The sequence below is a fragment of the Saccostrea cucullata genome, unplaced genomic scaffold (genome assembly GCF_032062105.1).
Source record: "Saccostrea cucullata isolate Sc308-1 unplaced genomic scaffold, CSIRO_AGI_Scuc_v1 ctg349, whole genome shotgun sequence".
Classification (NCBI taxonomy): Eukaryota; Metazoa; Mollusca; class Bivalvia; order Ostreida; family Ostreidae; genus Saccostrea; species Saccostrea cuccullata.
In genome coordinates, this window is record NW_026928102.1 from 169455 (window position 1) to 188976 (window position 19522).

General features: G+C 32.6%; 1 protein-coding gene and 1 long non-coding RNA gene across 2 annotated transcripts; both read right to left on the reverse strand.

The window, feature by feature from the left end:
* LOC134276425 (coiled-coil domain-containing protein 6-like) lies at positions 1 to 16158 on the reverse strand. The gene is made up of 9 exons (XM_062758678.1): positions 15854 to 16158; positions 9281 to 9430; positions 8469 to 8597; positions 5605 to 5708; positions 4965 to 5122; positions 4287 to 4443; positions 3865 to 3977; positions 3312 to 3469; positions 1 to 2854 (listed from the first exon to the last, which is right to left on the reverse strand). The coding sequence occupies exons 1-9, from the start codon at positions 16073 to 16075 to the stop codon at positions 2786 to 2788; spliced, it is 1260 nt and encodes a 419-aa protein (XP_062614662.1). The 5' UTR covers positions 16076 to 16158; the 3' UTR covers positions 1 to 2785.
* A 1768-nt stretch (positions 16159 to 17926) lies between these two features.
* LOC134276417 (uncharacterized) lies at positions 17927 to 18806 on the reverse strand. Its single transcript, XR_009994035.1, has 3 exons — positions 18556 to 18806; positions 18225 to 18298; positions 17927 to 18033 (listed from the first exon to the last, which is right to left on the reverse strand). It is a non-coding gene; the product is annotated as an uncharacterized LOC134276417 (long non-coding RNA).
* Positions 18807 to 19522: the final 716 nt, after the last annotated feature.

Below are 19522 nucleotides of genomic sequence, written 5' to 3' on the forward strand. Positions count from 1 at the left end.
TTAATAGATACAGCTGAAGACATTTATTCCCATGTTTACACACAAAGCAGCATATCACATGTAAATGCATTCATGCTAACAATTAACTTGTATCACATTTTGCAAAAATTATGTCCAATACTGGAAATAAAATAAAAGCACATAATCCTGTGTTACAATTAACAACAAACAGATGAACCATACTAAAAACAAATATTTTTTCCCTTCTGGCACCTCCAGCACCATATTATATGATATGATACGCTGATCACGCTATAATGATGTACCTGTTCTTATGACTAGGAGATTTTTTTTTCTTAAAACATTCCAATTTCATGCACTATAAACCTTACTTGTATCAGAGAACGTTACATTCCACAAAATCTCTGACAAAATATAAACAATGAATGTCAGATATAAAAACATGAAACGGTACTTTTAAATGGAAGAAGCAAGGATTGGTGTATTTTTCTTTCCTGGCAATTAAGCTGCAGTGTTCAGCAAAGTTCAATGCAAGTATATTCTACACAGCAATGTGCTGATCAAAATAATGAAGATAATGAGCATGAAATCAATAAGATAAATAGTTATCTAGAGTTTTCAGACCTGTAATACTTTTAAATCTATTTTGTATATTTGAATTGAAAAAACAAAGACATTTCTAAAATGTGTATTTATAGAAAAAAAAGTAATTGACTCCTTTGGACAAATGAAAGAATAAATGTATCAATGAAAAGTTTTAAAGAACAGACTTCATATGACATTCAACTTTTAAAGCATTATCACTATTGTATAATTTTTTTCAAGATGGCATCCAAAACGAAGTTGATGGCTGTTGTTTCTGACAAAAGTTCCATTTCATTCAAAAATGTACTGATAAATACAAGGTCAACCTCTCTGATATTTGAATGTAATAATCTTGTGTCTTGAGTATCTTTAATAAGGAATTCACTAATCAATACTACATGTAATTTGCAAATAATTACAAAAATAAAATACTAAAACCTTAATAAAATTAATTACACACCATGATATGGTTTTGTATATACATGTACAGGAAGTCCATTTAAAATTATCTGCCCTTGTCAACCTACAGTGCATAACTAAAAGCAGCAAAGACCTGTATAAAAAGCTTACAAATTCTGATGATATACTGTACTATTTCTGTATTAAGTACATTTTGTGCAAAATGGTTCAACACCAATTTAACAATACCAGTAATATTTATTTTCATTGAGTTAGCTTATTTCTAGAAAATGTATTTAAAAAATACAACAGTACTGCTGAGCCTTTTTTCCCTTGTGAAATCACAATTATAAAATGTTATGAAAATCAGGACAGATTAGTAAAAGCAATGGACAAAAACTAGCAATGTTTTCAACTTAATAAAGTATCTCTTTACTTTATTGTTGAAATCTTCTGGGAAAGGAGACAATTGGCTTAAATCCAATTTCTACTTTGGTAAAAAAAAAAAAAGTGTTCTTGGAGATACAATTTCTTAGTACTTGTGGTACGCACATCCAATATTCTGGGGTAAATAATAAGAAAAAATACTCAAGTTGTTAATGCCCCTTACAACAGAAAAGCAACACCTACTTTTGAGGGGAAAAACTACATAATAAAAGAGACAAAAAGCTGCCAAGTAGTATAACATGTTACAGTCCTAGTTATATTCCAGCTATTTACATATTCTAACTATTAATACCTCTTGGTTCTCTAAATCATCAACATTTACATAACACACAAATTTCTGAAACAAAATTTTCCATTTTTTTTCCCTCAGTACATCTAACATTCATTACTTGTTATAACCCATAAGTGAACAGAAAAAAAGCTTGAAATATATTTTCTTTTAAGACAAAGCAGAAGAAATGGCCCACAATACATTTTGTCATGTAAAGTGCATGTAAATCATTAGTATGTTTCATATGTATGTTATTGCTTATACCAATTTCACATCTGCTTTGGAAAATTGTGTTATAATCAGTAGGGCCAGGCAGTAATTTTTTTTTTTTTTTTTTGCAAATTGTTTTCTTAGACTTCATTTTAACCCCTTTGTTATGTTTGATGGTAACATTCACAGGGAAATGACTTCCTTTTATTCCTATTCCAACCAGAATTGTTTCAAATTGACTATTTGTTTAAAATAATGTCACTGAACATATACAGACAATTGTGTTGAATAAATTAATATTGATATCATAGATACTTGAAATGAAAGAAAATTGACCAACTGGACTAAAATTCAGATTAAAATTATTTATCTGCATACAATTTATCAATTATTCATTAATGATTTTTCTTTCATAATCGATCATTAATTACAAAGGATCTATGACTATGCATATACAAGAACATCACAATGTATGCTACTAAGCACTTTCGTTTTTTTTAATTAAAAAAAAATACAGTGACGTAAATGACAAAAAAAAATTCACTAATAAAAAGGGAAACTGAAGAATACATTATATACTCAAGGTAGCTGGATTCTGCCCCACATGAGTGATAAAAAGACTAGATACCTTCATTGCAGTATTATAAGCTCCGTGTGAATACAAGACATTAGATAATCCCCCTCTCAACAAATGGAATGATCCAAAATGCTCTCATAACAACTAACAAGCTGAAATATCGATGGCAATAACAAGAATGCACCATTCAAATAAAACAAATCAAAGTCCCTGACAAATCTCTGTCAGGGTGATGCTTGAAAAATTCCCCCGGAGTTTGGTGGGATCTGTGGCCTTGTTGTGCTTTCTTCCGAGCACTGTGTGGCAAACGACGTCATCATCATGTGCTACAGTCTTCATGTCTTATCACTGCGATCTGGAAAGCTACTTGGTCTGGCAAACTTTTCAGAGCTTGGCCTATGTTTCTGCATGGATTAAATAAAGCTCATATCAATATATTAAGCTTATCAAAAATGAAATTGAACTTGTCCTACTTGAAATACATATTAGCTTTATTTTTTCCATTTCCACTATAGTTTTATTACCTCCTAATGATATTTTTATTTTGGTTCTCGAAAGACTCTAGCCATATATATAGTATATATTGATACTGGTTAGCAAGTGATTTGTGCAAAAAAATATACAGATGGTTTGAAGATTTTAAATTGTGAATAGGAAGAAAAAAAACTCTATGAAATATGCTCTTTAGTTACCATTTTTTTTACAAACTCCAATTCCTCAACTTTTAAATTGTCAAAAGACAAACACTTAGCAAGCAGTATATTGACAGCAAAATAATTTTGAGAAACCTGAGTTGGAAAAAAAACCCAGCAACTAACTTTCACAGGTTATGGAACTAGTACATCCTAACATTTGACTTACATGTCCGTGGGGATGGTTGGAGCTAGTTTGCATTGCTACGTGACCATGAACTGGGGGTGAGGTCCCGGGCAGGTGAGAGGGGGGATGGAAAGGTGACGTCCCTCCTCCCAGACTTCTCCTCATGGGGCTGGGAGGGCTGAATGCCGGATAATTCATTCCTGAAAAATATGGAGCTGTCATAGCTTGGTTTATTTAAACAAAGAAATCCACATTGGAAACCTACTTTAATTTGCTACCTTTGTTTGCAATTCATCAATTTGAAATCCATTTTTAACTACCAATTTTCAAGACTTAGACAACACTGTACATACATGTAAATACACAGTTATAAGATTCAATGGTTTAGGTGAGAGAAAATGAAATAAGTTAATGAAACTTGGAGATTTTTCTTGCACATAAATAAAAGAAAGTTTTCATGTACATTATCTTAATTGTAATATTTATTTTAAGAACAGGGTGTATCAGTCATGTTAGTACCCAAAACTACTGGGAACTTTCTTTTCATTTGCCTTGTCATACTCAAAGTATTAGGTTACAGGTGAGAATGACTTACCTGGGGACAGGGGGCGTGTTGTGTCTTGGGAAGCGTAAGGAATGGGACTGGAAACTGTGCGAGGTCTGGCACCATGACTGGAGTCTTGATGTTTAGCCATCTCATTAAAATGCCTGGAAATTTGAAACAAGAGTTCTTTCAAAATTGGAATCTTCATTTGTGTATCAAATCACACCTTTTGGCTGAACTGTTCTTTATAACTTCAGTTTGATTAAAATCAGATTTTTACCCAAAAAATTCTGGCCGTTGCTGTATAAGCGACTATCAGAATTTCATCAGATCATAACAAAGATCTGATTTTAATCAGATGTTTTTAATTGAGACAGTCATCTGATAAAGAACAACAAACTCTTCTTACAAGCTGTATACTACTGAAGACTATTTTGAGATCTGACATCTCTTTATTTGATTGTTAGCGCTACCTTTCATCATCCATCTCTAGACTGGATTCACTTTCAGACAAGTGCCGACACAGGTTCTCTCTCCTTTCCATCTCAAGCTGTAACTTTCTCTGTAATCGTAAATTTTCTTCCCTGATGTGTTTTTCCTCCTGTGCATACTGTGCCATTTTTTCTTCATCTAAAAAAGAATTCTTCTTGCTTTCATAAAAGACCTAATACTATATAATCATGTCTGCAGGTGATGTACAATGCTTTTAATTAAATATACCAAACAAAACAAAAAATTACAAACTAGAAACGAAACCTTATAATTATGAAAGCTATGTTTGAGCTCAACAAAGCTCAGATTACATCATTAGACTTTTTTCTTTTAGTCTTATATTATTCATACTTTACAAAACTCACTACATAAAACATCAGATATATGAAACAAAAATCAATACACTGCTTTCAGACATATATTTGAAACTACAATAGAATTTACTTGTGACACACAATGTCCAGTGTCATAATCTTATATATAACCTCAGCCTAATATAAAACTTTAATACTGACCAATTATAATGAGTTTAAATAATCATTGCTGAGAATAAAGTTAGAGAAGAGACAAATGCTCACAGATTGATCAAAAACAAAATGTCCCCCCCCTAAATCTTTACTTCATAAATTTTGAAAGACAAACAGAGCCATAGTACTTACGTTCAATCTGGGCTGCTCTGAGGTTAGACTTCAGACTAACAACTTCCTTGCGAAGTTTAGCGATGTGGTCAGTGATGTTTTGAGCTGTGTCCCCGTTGTTGATATCCCGTGGGGAGGGGGGTCCTGTCACAGGCTGGTCCAGCTTCTCTTGTAACAACCTAAAATTAAATTATCAATAAATTATTTTAATTATTCTAACGAGTGTAAAGGACATTCAGAATGATACAGGTAACTAACAAGGGACCCAGGGGCGCTTGTAAGGGGCAGAGGGTCACAATGATTTGAGGGCAGGGCGTGGAGCCCCCCTTCCCTAGCTGGAATACTTATAATCAAGTACTTTTCTTTCAAATAAGTACATGTACATACTACAATATGCCATTTCTTTGATATTACATGTACTTAGCGGACACATATGCATTTAAGGTCATTACTTCTGACAATCAATAATTTGGTGCAAAAGATCATTAATGTTCATGACATACAAGTCATGGAGGGTGCTCTCATCAAGAAACAATTTGAAATTAAAACCTCAAGAGATATAGTGACATTTGAATTCAACTGATTTATGCACAAGTTCTATATGTCAAATAAATCAATATAAGTTATAAAGCATTAGAAGGTATTCAACACTAGAGGTAACCTTTTCTCTGTCTCCAGTTTATCCATTCGTTTCCAGAGGCGATTCACCAAAGATTCCTGTTCTTGTTCAAGAGCATTCTCCAATTCCACCTTCTCTCTTCTCAGCTATTAGACAAAAAAATTGAATTTGTTATGATGTATGTGTCTGTTTTTTTCTTTCATTATTTTTTTCTTAACTTAAACTTTCTTTGTTATATCAAATGACATTTGTGACCCCAATACAATTATTTATTCTCTAAGTGCATTTCAATTGTTACATAATCTGATGGTGTATCACAACAGTATTTAAAATAGAAATATAAAATTTCATTTCAATATTTTGTGCCTTCTGTGTCACAACAGAAGAACTAATACAAGATCATTTTACAATATGACTATACATATAGTCTGCAACTTCTTTGATAAGACTTTCACGACCATTCCTATTGTATAAAACCCTGTTATGCTGTGCTTCTTTCCTTGATAATATCTTAAACATTTAATATTACAATGCATGTTCACAAGAGATTTTAATAAAAAATGTGCACTTAATCACTGCACAGCCACAGGCAAAAACAAAATCATGCAATGATCAAGTGTTTTTCCTGTCAAAGCCCAATGGCCAAGTGTACTCTTAGAGATATGAGGCAATCTAAAGCTGTAAAAACAAAAACGTCAAGACTCTCAACCCTATCAGCTGATATCAGGTAATGCCTGACTTCAGCTGAACTTTCCTGACAAAAAGAACCTGTCCAAGTTCCACTCAATATTTATAAACCTCTTAGTGCATCATAAAAATCTTAATATTCCAGCCAAGATCTGTATTTCCATTGTTGTTTTATAGCCTCACTGTGCATTGCATGAGAAAGTTTTATTCTATCAGTATCCTTAAATGTAAGCCCTTTTCATAAATTTCTCCAATATCACTTCTCTACAACTAAGTTCAAAATAACTGTAAATATCCTTATCATTTTTCCAATATGACCACCCCCACCCCCCCTTAACTGTTCATAAAGAATTATTCAAAGTGGCTCTGATGAGACATTGGATATCTACCTGTTCTTAGTTGCTCTGTTTAGACAATGATGATATACCTGTTCTAAGTTGCTAAACTGTGTTTAGACATTAATGTTGTTGGTATACTTCTTATAGGACACTCTATTTGGACATTGGATATCTATAATTATCTATACCTTTTCTAGACATTGATATTGCTATCTGTTTAGGTTGCTCTGTTTTGATATTGATGATTGCTCTAGAAATTACCTGTTCTAGGTTGCTCTGTTTAGATATTGATGTTGCTATACCTGTTCTAGGTTGCTCTCTTCAGATATCTACCTGTTCTAGGTTGCTCTGTTTAGATATTGATTTTGCTATACCTGTTCTAGGTTGCTCTGTTCAGATATTGATGTTGCTATACCTGTTCTAGGTTGCTCTGTTTAGACATTGGATATCTGCCTGTTCTAGGTTGCTCTGTTTAGATATTGATGCTGCTAAACCTGTTCTAGGTTGCTCTGTTTAGATATTGATGTTGCTAAACCTGTTCTAGGTTGCTCTGTTTAGATATTGATGTTGCTATACTTGTTCTAGGTTGCTCTGTTTAGATATCTACCTGTTCTAGGTTGCTCTGTTTAGATATCTACCTGTTCTTATTGATCTGTTTAGATATTGATGTTGCCCTATCTGTTCTAGGTTGCTCTGTTTAGATATCTACCTCTTCTAGGTTGATCTGTTTTGATATTGATGTTCCTATACCTGTTCTAGGTTGCTCTGTTTAGAAATTCACCTGTTCTAGGTTGTTCTGTTTAGATATTGATGTTGCTATACCTGTTCTAGGTTGCTCTGTTTAGATATTTATGTTACTATACCTGTTCTAGGTTACTCTGTTTACATATCTACTTGTTCTAGGTTGCCCTGTTTAGATATCTACCTATTCTAGGTTGCTTTGTGTAGACATAAGATATCTACCTGTTCTAGGTTGCTTTTAGACATTAGATATCTGCCTGCTCTAGATTGCTCTGTTTAGATATTGATGTTGCTATACCTGTTCTAGGTTGCTCAGTTTAGATATCTACCTGTTCTAGATTGCTCTGTTTAGATATCTACCTGTTCTAGGTTGCTCTGTTTAGATATCTACCTGTTCTAGGTTGCTCTGTTTAGATATCTACCTGTTCTACGTTTCTCTGTTTGGATATTGGATCTCTACCAGTTTTAGGTTGTTCTGTTTAGATATTGGATATCTACCTGTTCTAGATTGCTCTGTTTAGACATAACCTACCTGTTTTAGGTTGCACAGTTTAGATATTGATGTTGCTATACCTGTTCTAGGCTGCTCTGTTTAGACATTAGTGATGTTGCTTTACCTGTTCTAGGTTGCTCAGTTTAGATATTGATAATGCTATACTTTTTCTAGGCTGCTCTGTTTAGACATTAGTGATGTTGCTTTACCTGTTCTAGGTTGCTCAGTTTAGATATTGATAATGCATTAGTGATGTTGCTTTACCTGTTTAGGTTCTAGGCATTGATAATGCTATACTTTTTCTCTGTTTAGACATTAGTGATGTTGCTTTACCTGTTCTAGGTTGCTCAGTTTAGATATTGATAATGCTATATACCTGTTAGACATTAGTGATGTTGCTTTACCTGTTCTAGGTTGCTGTGTTTAGACATTAGGTTGTGATGTTGCTTTACCTGTTCTAGGTTGCTCAGTTTAGATATTGATAATGCTATACTTTTTCTAGGCTGCTCTGTTTAGACATTAGTGATGTTGCTTTACCTGTTCTAGGTTGCTGTGTTTAGACATTAGATATCTACCTGTTCTAGGTTGTTCTGTTTAGATATCTACCTGTTCTAGGTTGCTCTGTTTGGATACTGATGTTGCTTTACCTGTTCTAGGTTGCTCTGTTTAGACAGCGTCTCCCGTTCCAGCTTCTCGATTTTCCTCATCAGTTTGTTCACCTGGTATTCCTGTTCTTTCTCCAGAGTTTGTTCTAGTTCTACTTTCTCCTGTCTCAACTGCAATACAAACAGTTTATTCAACTATGTTATCCATAAATTGAATTCATAACAGCAGAAAGAATTTTCTTTTATTAAATTTCCATTTTTTATTGGTGTATTCTAGCAAGATAATACTAAAAGCTGTCACACTGAGGGTCATAATCATGTGCTTGACCAGATTAATTGTATGGCCGATTTAATCTATAACAAAATGACTGTCTACTTATTTGTTTATTGTGCCATTTAAATAAATTCAGTTTTAGTAAATTGCAAGTTCAGTGACCTTGGGTTTACCAAAAGGGTAGATTTAAGTTCATTTAACTATTTAATGGCATTTTTATATTGCTGTTTATTTACACATGATGTGCTTGGATTTAATTATCAATTTTAAATCACTCTAAATTCGTATTTTTGTAAAGAGCAAAACAGAACACTAACATTCGCATGCAAACAAAAATAATATTGTTCAACCATGAATATAAAACCTCCCATCAATGTTCTCAAAAGTTTAACTGGGTAAGATGACATCTGGACTAGAGCATGTTTAAGAAAAACATGTGTAAGAAATATTTGAGGACTGAAATCATTTGGTCAGAGCAAACAACATGCTGGAATGCACATCTGGTTTTGGCAAGTCGCATTGTATTACAGCACCTGAATCAGTCCATATGTTGCTCAATGTTACTTCAATATTTACATACCTGGTGTAGTTTTCTTGAGAGGTCATTCGTTAGAAATTCTTCCTCTTGTTCATAATTCATGGCCAGTGCCTCTTTCTCCTTCTTCAGTGCCTGGATTTTCTTCAGTAAGGTGTTACTAATAAATTCCTCCTCTTGTTCAGCCCTGGCTTGCTAAATAATGAAAAATTATTTGTCATACAAATTTTATTATCTCTTAATCATTTTATTTGTTTGAGACTTAGGACAGACCAATGAATGACATCTCCTTATTTACATTATCTTATTTATGTGTATTTTAATGTGTTCATCAATGTTATTTGTTTACAATTACAACATTGCATATGGAGAAATGACGTTTTAAATTAAATACATAAATTCAGCTTCAATTGCTAAGGAACAAATCATCTCAAATTAAATTTCTACAAATTAAATGAACTCAATAAAGTGTTCTTCAGGAAATCCTCTTAAAATATCTAAATTATCACTTTTTTGCAATTTTTTTTTCCAAAAATAATTTTGGCACTTGTCACGAAGATAAAACTTCCTTCATTTTTTTCCTTTTTAATATGATTGATGCTTACAGCAGAACAATATATACCTAACCCAAAAAATGACCCCATACATATACCATAATTTACAAATCATGTCCACACAGTATGCCATATCCCTTAGACTGCTGAAGATGACTGCTATAATAATTCATACACAGAACTGTGGCAGATAAAAGGAGATAAGATATTTATGCAATCTCAATCAGACAGAGCTTTTCTACATCTCCCATTCACATGGTGTTTATCAGATTACCATAGAAATCTGCATTAAATCAGTCAGTGGCCCTATAAAAACAACATTTCCACATCACCTCAGAATCCCTTTATGATTGCTATGGCCACAATCATAGTCTTCAATCTACTAGATCTTTCTTCAAGTAACATGTTTGGGAGGAAAAATGAAAAATTTGTTTGTATGTTTATCAATAATGTTTCTCTATAACTATTTGTTTAGAAGATGTTTTATTTCTCTGAAAAAATTGGAGGGAGAATGGGAATTTTTTTGAAAATGTATGGTCTCTCTACTAAACACACACATTGCATAATCTCATGATGATCAAAATTCCAGACAGCCAAAACACTCCCAAGCAGTCAAACACTGATCAATATTCAAACACTTTTGCATAATATCTTATTCTAGTAGATTATATCATTCTTAAACCCCGTGCTTCTTCAAAAATATTTTTTTTTTCTTCAGATTCAATACAAAAATCAAATGTTTCAATTGAATATATTTATATTTTAGGACATTATAACCTTAATTTCCTATTTATCAGAAAAAAGTTTTGAATCAAAGTATTATGATTCTATTATATTCCAAGATTGCATTTTTAAAACATGTTTTATTTTTCTTTGCATTATCATTGTATTAATATGTGCCTGAAATGACTAGACTTTATTCATGAAATCTCTTTTAAATTATTAGAAATTTAAGCAAGTGTATCAAGGTCAAGGATATAGAACTCTATGAATTCTGGAAAATCTTTTAAATTCTGATTATCTTTATCAGGGTGTTTGGGTCTTTCCCAAAAAAACATATTTAGCTACCTCTTAGTATTTCTATGCCAAGAGATTGTTTATTGAGATTGTTAATAAGTATTTTTTTTAAGGTAGAAAAAAATTTCATGATTTGGTTATTGCATATAAACTTAAGTATGAAACTTTTAAGTTATATTTATGAAACAAAATATTCACAAGTAGATGGTATCATGAAATTATTGCAAATATAAAGTTCTTATAAATAAAAATACTTTTTTGAATTTTTTTCATACTTTATTTTTTTACCTTTCACCATGTTTACATATCATCATGTTTAACATGGTTCAATACAATGTAAACAGCAGGTTATTTAGATTAAATTTAAAACAAGATTATTTCTGCTGGGAAATAAGTAACTTGTAATTTTAGAATTCTAAATTAAATTTTAAGATTTCTAACATGACTAAACATTGGTTTCCTTTTCAAATAATTACCCCCTAACCAGTAGGATTGAAATCATTTTGATTATTCAATCATTACAAAATAGTGTCAGTGTGTATACATGTAACAAAAAAATCATAGAACTACAGCTTCAAGAGAAGGTTCTGATGGATTCTGTGCTTCAGGGTTAGATCTCTGATAAAGAGAAAATAATTATAGCCGATACATCATTTAGATTCAAACCGACCTGTAAATTTCCTTATGCAAAATTACTGGTGATGTGCAATTGAATACTGATTTCAGAGAAAATCAATAAATAAACCTTCTTTTAAACACATTTATTATCGTAGTATATAATAATGTTTTAGGAACAACCAAGTGACTTAAAAGATTTCACAATTTTCCATCAAAAGATGAAACTTATCCACAAACATTTGAATAAAGTACATCTAACCATAATCAGCAAGGCCAGAGGTTTTATGTATCTTATACAACACAAATAAATGCTGACAACTTGTATGAAAGGCAAGAATACAAGAAAGATGATTTGATAATTCTCCTCAGGGACAATAAAATCAATTCTGCAACATAAATGTATTATATCCATGTGCACTTTACTATAATGACTTAATCAATCATATATGTACAATATATCTGAGTTTTTTTTATGACTGTGAAGCTTTTGGGGGAGGGTGTGACTTTAAATGTGTGCTCCTCAATATTTTTGTTATTTTTAATAAATGTTCCTTACAGAATACATTGAGTATTTTGCTTGTGTTGAACTGCATCCCAAAGAAAAGGATAATAGATTCTATTTAAAACTCCAATAATAACTAGTGTAGTGGTAAAGGAAGAATGCATAATGGCTGGATCAGATGCTAAACTTTGGACCCTGTATTTCTAGTTATTACTCCACCACTAAGATAACAGTCAGGGCTGATAACCATGCCTTCTTAACTCCTATATATATAAAATTTCTTCCTCCTTAAACAGTCTTCAACCTCAAAGACACAAGTTCACAGGCCCTGTGAAGACTTGGTTATTTACAGATAACTTAAACAAGACCACCCCAACACCACCAAATGTAGTAAGATATGAAGATGCATAAAGAAAATATATGGCTGGACCAGGAATCAAACCTGGTTTTCCTGTATAAATAAACAGGTGCTCTGCCACTTAGCTACCCAGGCTGGTATCCACGATCCTTATTGCCTGAACTTCTAGTTTTCTATCCTAGCAATCATCAAATTTTGTTTTTGAAAACATCTTACTATTTTGGATTCCATAGCAGAAGTATTGCAGAGACATTGCTTAAACTTCATTAATTGGCAATATATACAAGATTAAGTTTTTCCAGCCATACATTTTGTCCTTTCCTGTTACAGATTTGGTGCCGTTAAGACTTGCAGGTGAAAGTCTATTAACTTTCGAGGGCGAAGACCATTTAAGGAGGGAGGAATGTAATTTAGGCCGTGGATAGCTGATGGAGATAGGGGTTTTAGTCCAGCCATACATTTTCTCCTTTCCTGTTACACTTCATTAATTGGCAATGTAAACAAGATTAAGTTTTTCCCTTTCTTAACTCTTTCAACACTGAGTAACTTAAGATCTCCAGAGCCTGGTACACTGAGTAACTTTGCTCATCAGTAGCCAAAAAGTGTTAGAAAAATCATCATAAAATCTTTATTTCTTCATCAAATTTATTAAGTTATACATCATTGAAAAGGCAATTAAATTCTCTATGAAGATATGTAAATTTCATGAACATTTATGCACAAATAAAATTAAAAAAAATAATGTGATTATAAAAAAAATCATTTGAAAATTTAAATTTTCATAAATTTTGATTAATTTGCTGCTATGAAGTTTTTAAAATATACAAATTCTTACCATCAATTGAAAGACAAATATTTCCTGAATAAAATGATATAAAACATGATATAGTTTGATCAACACAAGTCAAAAAAAAATTCAAATGAAAAATGTCAACGTTTCAATAAAAATCAGAGATTTTCATCACTATTCACAAGTCCAAGAAATGTGCACACAGCTTTACTTTCCTCAAGTTTTTACTTCACTAGTCTACTGCCAATAATACACTTTGGTGTGATAGTCTTTGAAGCAAGTGCTTCTTGCATTGCAACACAGCGGAACATCGCACTTTTCACACTTCATAGTCGTTTTTGTTCGCTTCATCGGATTTTCGGCTACGGAACATCCAGGATGGCTGTTTTTGTACAACTGATGTTTTTTGTTGCACAAAACACAGACTGTATTGCCACTTCCAGTCCCTGCAGGCCAGTGGGATTTTTCGTCCAGGCGAATCTCTGGTTGAGCATCAAGGGAACGTGGGCGCTTGAATCCTCGGCGTTCCTGGCGGTAGTCTCCTATGAGTTGATGGGCCACATCAAGTCTGTAGCTAAGCATGTCACGCTTCCTTTTATTTCTTGGATTATGGTCCAGAACTGTACCCTCCAAGATGTACGAATTATACAAAGCAATTTCCCGCAGACGAATTTCAATTTTGCGGTACCAGTGTAGGGATTTCTTTGACTTATTCATCTTGGACATCTGGTCAAGCCTGTCAACACCACCCATGTACGCCGCATAACCCTTCACTGTTGGTGTGACAGGAAGCTCCACTTCAGTGCCGTCTTTGTTTCTTCTTGTTGTGACGAGATCATCTTCCTCTGGTCTGTGGTAGGACGACAGATAGTAAACAAGACGATTGTCCTTCAGTACGAGGCCAATAACGGTCCACACATCAGCCAGTCTGACGTTCCTCGTGGCATTCTCCTGACATCTCGGGCCGTTGGAATCATGGCTTTTGGGTAGCCTTTTCTGTTGGGCCTAACTGTGCCACATAGATATGTTTTGCGTGTATACAAATAATCGGCCAAAGTTCGGTGTAAATGACGTAGCCTTTATTTTCGAGTGGCTTTGTCATTCCAATGACAACTCGTGAGGAAAGTCCTAGATTCTTGTTGATTATGACATCATTATTCTTCCCGACATAGATTTCAAAATTATGACAGTAGGCTGTTACTGCATCTGCTCCACCCACATTTTGATTCCAAACTTTATCGGCTTGTCTCTCATGTACTGCTTCATCTCGTCCTTTGAATGGAATCATAGCCTCATTTACGGATACATGTTGATGTGGGATGTATTCCTGCTGGAATGATGATCTTAGGGTGTCTAAAATCATTCGCACTTTGTGTAGTTTGTCATCATTGTTGTTCCTGTCATCACTAAAGTGAAGATAACGTTTGATTTGAATGTAGCGGTCTCTGGTCATAATTTCTCCAATTTTGGACCCTATCACCCAGTATTTCTCATTGTTGTACCAATAAAGTTCATCTCTCTCAAATGTCATAACCTCCATCAGTAAGAATTCCATAATATGCCTTCATCTCTTCCACGGTTACATCAGTCCAAGACCCCTTGTGATTTTCTGGGTCAGCGGCCCGTTTTGTAGCTGCGCTTAGGTTCGTATATTCTACTATTTTTTCAAATAATTCATGAGTATAAAACATTTGAAAAAAGTCTACAGCCTTACAAGAAGCATCCAAAACACGGACGGGGCCTACACGCTCACGAAATGGGTGAATATCCCTTCTGTTTTCTGTCTTCTCCCAGTCAGCAAACTCGGGGGTCCTGTATACGTCCTCGGGTTCAAACCCTTCAAAGTCCGAGTCCTCGTCGCTTTCGCCTACAATATTTCGGAACTGTCTTTCAAGTTCATTTTGTTGACGTCTCGGAAGGTTAACTAAGTCAAAAGTCCCCACATCATCAAAGTTTTCGTCGCCAGAAAGGTCTGATTCTTCGCTGTCGCTCGCCATTTTGCTTTCTTCTCGAGATTCGTCTCATATTTCTCATTTTATCAGCGATTCTCACCATGTGGTCCGCCATATTTGGAAACGGATATTACATATATCTACCCAGAATGCATTGCGAAAGATTTTGCGCAGAGAACACTTCCTATTTCTAAGAATAACTTGTTTACTTTCACCATGTGCCTGAGACCGAAATTTTGGTCTACCGTGTTCAACGACGTTTTTTTTTTGACCGAAATTTCGGTCTACCGTGTTGAAAGGGTTAAGTGCAATAATCTATTAACTTTAACAAAAAGTAAAAATGTTTTAGGCCTAATATATTTTAGAAGCCAACAACAGTGGAAAAAGAATTGTCCAATAAAAACTTACCAAAAGATAAAATTTAAATATTATTTTCCCAAAGAATCGGATACAAACAACATTGTGCTCAAAATTTCACACAAAGTGTTAGACTGTCATTTCTAAAAATAATTTGTTACTTACAAATTTACAATGAGTCCAGTGCAATTATAATATGTTTGAGGGACAAAATAGTTTAAGTATTTATTGTTTGGATATTATTTATATCAATAAGGACTCAATTAGTAATCAAATCAGTTTCTATGGCCAATGTCTATCATCAAGTGTAACACAAGTGTTATGCATGGTTATGACTCATTATGTATTCATCTTATCCAAGATTACGCCAAACATCAAGAAATGGCCATGACAACTCAAAAAACTTGAAAAACAAACCTTAAACCACTAAAGTGAAACCTAATTTTCAGTACAGATAGAAAAATACTCACAATATTCACACTGGCTTTCTGAAGTTCTTTTTTCTCTTCTTGTAAGGTCTTGCATTTTAACTTGTAAGTTTCAAGTTCCATCTTCAAAACCCTATTTTCTTGCTGAAGTGACTCAATCCTCTTCTGAAGCTGCTCAACAGCAGCTGGTGATGGTGGTTTAAGAGTGGGGCCACCATCTATTGAGCTTGTATCGCTCTCCAATTCACTTGCACTGTCCGCCATAGTTATTTGTTTGGCTCCTAAAAACTCAACAACGTGAGGAGCCGCAATTTGTCATTCGATAATATTTTTTAAAACGTCCTATTTGGAAATATGATTAGTGGAATAATGTATCATCATTTTTGTATAATCAATATTCAAGAAAAAAGCTAAATAATTGCTGAAAAATAGAAATTTAGTATAAATCGCTAAAATGCGAAACTATGGAACAGGTGGTTTGGATGAGAAAGGTGCGACTAAAAACCGCAAACAACCTTAAAGAAAAAAAAGCTAATACACAATCCCCCCCCTCTCTCTCTCTCTCTCTCTCTCTCTCTCTCTCTCTCTCGTTTCTTATCAATTTAATAATTTGAAAAATAACCGAGAAGAAAATAAGAGTAAAGAATTAATTTAATTGTTGATGCGAGAGGGTACATGTATTTGTATTTCCATCATCACAATTCTTTAATGGTTCAAAGTAAAACTGCATTTATTTTCAATAAGTTTGGTTTAAATTACCAATTACTGCAAAAATATACATGTTGCCATATTTTGAAAGATGGAAGATAAATCAACAGTAGTTTATGTGCTCATTTCCGTAGGTTAAAAAAATAAAATATTCACGTTATATTACGCGAAACTTTCGCAAATATTAAACGCGATTAACTTATGTGTTATAACGCAAAACTATCGCGAATAAACGGATAACTTTCACGTTATAACGCGTACCTTTCGCGTAATTTTCGCGCATAAGGCATAATTTTCCCGAAAGCGAAACTTTCGCGTTATATCGCGTATATATATAGTAATGTTATTTAGAGACCTTTGATCTTGACTGCCTGACAGATATGAAACATGAAGGCAGACGAGAACTTCTATGTTTATGAATGACTTATTCTCAGAAGATGTAAATGAGAAATGACTCGAGAATGTGATAGATTAGTCTTCAGATTTTTGCATTATATTTCAGATCCCTGCTAATTAACAAAATGAATATATTTCTTTAAAAATTTTCTTGTTTTCACAATTTGAATTCAAGAAATTGTTAAGACTGATTTTTTGAGAGTTTTTACACTGAATTAATAGTCAATGTTTCGTAAGTAATGGAATGACCACGTGGTACAACCTCAAAATACGGTGTTGTATTTCCCAGCTAACACAAAAACATTTTTAAAATGTTTTTAAAACATTTTCAAAATGTTGCGAAAACATTTTTAAAAATGTTTTAATCACGTGATTTTGTATGGTTTTTTAAACGTTTTTAAAACATTTTAGTGAAATATTTCAGCAAAATGTTGTCAGAACATTTTCTTAAAATGTTGCAAAAACATTTTCAATAATGTTTTAATCACGTGAATTTGTATGGTTTTTTAAACGTTTTTAAAACATTTTAGTGAAATATTTCAGCAAATGTTTCTTGAACATTTTCTTAAAATGTTACGAAAACATTTCTGAACAATGTTGTAATCACGTGATTTTGTATGGTTTTTTAAATGTTTTTAAAACATTTTACAAAATATTTCAACAAATGTTATCATAACATTGTTATAAAATGTAACAAAAACATTTTCAAATTTTTTTTTCACGTTTAATTTGTTTGGTTTTAAAACGTTTTCAAAACATTCACGTCGAAGTTACAAAAGTATTTTTACTGAAATTTTACTTTTCTCATTAAATAATGATATAAGAAATAAACACAAATTATATTTAATTTTTGAACCTTTAATACAAACCCATATTCAATATGTTAATCACATTTAATTCCATTCTCGAGTTTTTATTTATTTTCTTTCAAGTCACCGGGTTTTTAAAGGGTGAAAACAGCGTCTAATCCATTCACTGAATTTTAAATGAACAGAATCACAGAAATCCTATGTTCACAGTATAGATTGAAGAGAGCGGCGGATCTATTAGACTTAGTTAGAATCACATACACTGAAAAGGCTGATAAGGAATCCGCCCCTCGGAACGAATAGCACAACCTGTAAACATAAGGAAAATTGTGTTTGTATCAGCGTTCTACATCTAATGTTTCTTAAGATGATCAATGAAAATATACAAAAAATATTTTAAATAATTAAATCAAATTTAAGTTCTTTCCTCATTTGCATTGAAAAAAGCAGAAAAATAATTACTATAACAATATTATGGAAGAGTAATAGTATTTACGTACACCTTTGCCTTCACCAAAGGCGGGTCTTTTGAATGGGGGAATTTGAAAATACGGATGATGCAATCAACACCATGCTGTAAAGAAATTTCATTTTTAAATCAACATATTGTTTGATGATTTTAAAACATTCCACAAAGACAACGAATACTTGAATCAAGGATATAATTGTTTTGACTTAAGAATGAGATATTCAAATCAAATACATGTGTATAACCTTAACGCTTTGTCATTTGCTACATACATTTGTACAAAGTTATTGATCATGCACTGGTAGTATAAAAGTCATTTTTAAATGATCTTTTAAAGTCTATGATAAAGGAATAATTCTTACCATTCAAAGTTAATAAATCCCGAGGTTATTATTGTTGTTTTATGGTGCAAAGTCTTCTCATTCAAATCGGCACGGAGTAAGCGCGCACATCTTGTTTACCAGAATTCAAAATTTGGCCTAGATAAGCTGCAAACCACTATACTCTGTAACGCGCTGCCCAGCAGGAAAATTGCATAATAGGTTATCATGACACTGAAACTGACCAGTGTGCCAATCCCTATCTAATGCCTCAGAGTAAAATCCTAGGAGTGGATCACAGATTTGATGAAGAACATTTTAAAAAAAAAATTAAGAGTTTTATCAAATGCTTATGATTTTTTACATTTATTTATATTTTAAATTTTGTGTTTGCCTATCCTTTCATTTATTGATTTTTGATTTGTTTTAATTAAAGGACTTTATATATGTCTGTTTAATCAACAAGCCAAAACTAGAAATCATTATAAAGTACCGGAAAAAATCTTTCAATTAAAAAATTACTACAATTCCTCATTTCAACACTATTCTTTCTATATATTCTTTTTTTTTCCTTCATAAACTAAATTTTAGGAAAATACATTATTTAAATGTTTTAAGAACATTTTGAAAATAACATTAAAAAATGTTGCAGCAATGAAAAATGAAGTCTTTAAAAAAGGAAAACACATTAAATTGAATGTTTTAAAATTATTCTCACAACATACTCTTAAAGTTAATAAATGAATTAAAATTGTGCCGCATTTACATAAATGTTTCAGAAACATTTTGAAAATGTTTCCAAAAAATGTTACAAAAACTATAGATATTTCAATTGTAGTGAAAATAATTATTTTAGTTAATGTTTTAAGTAATACATATATTCACTGCCTAGGCCGAAAAATATCCGGAATTTAATGTTTGTAACTAACAGCGATATTAAGAATGTTTTAAAAATATTTTAAAATGTTCCTTACAATTTTTTCAGAAACGTATAGGCAATGTTTCCGTT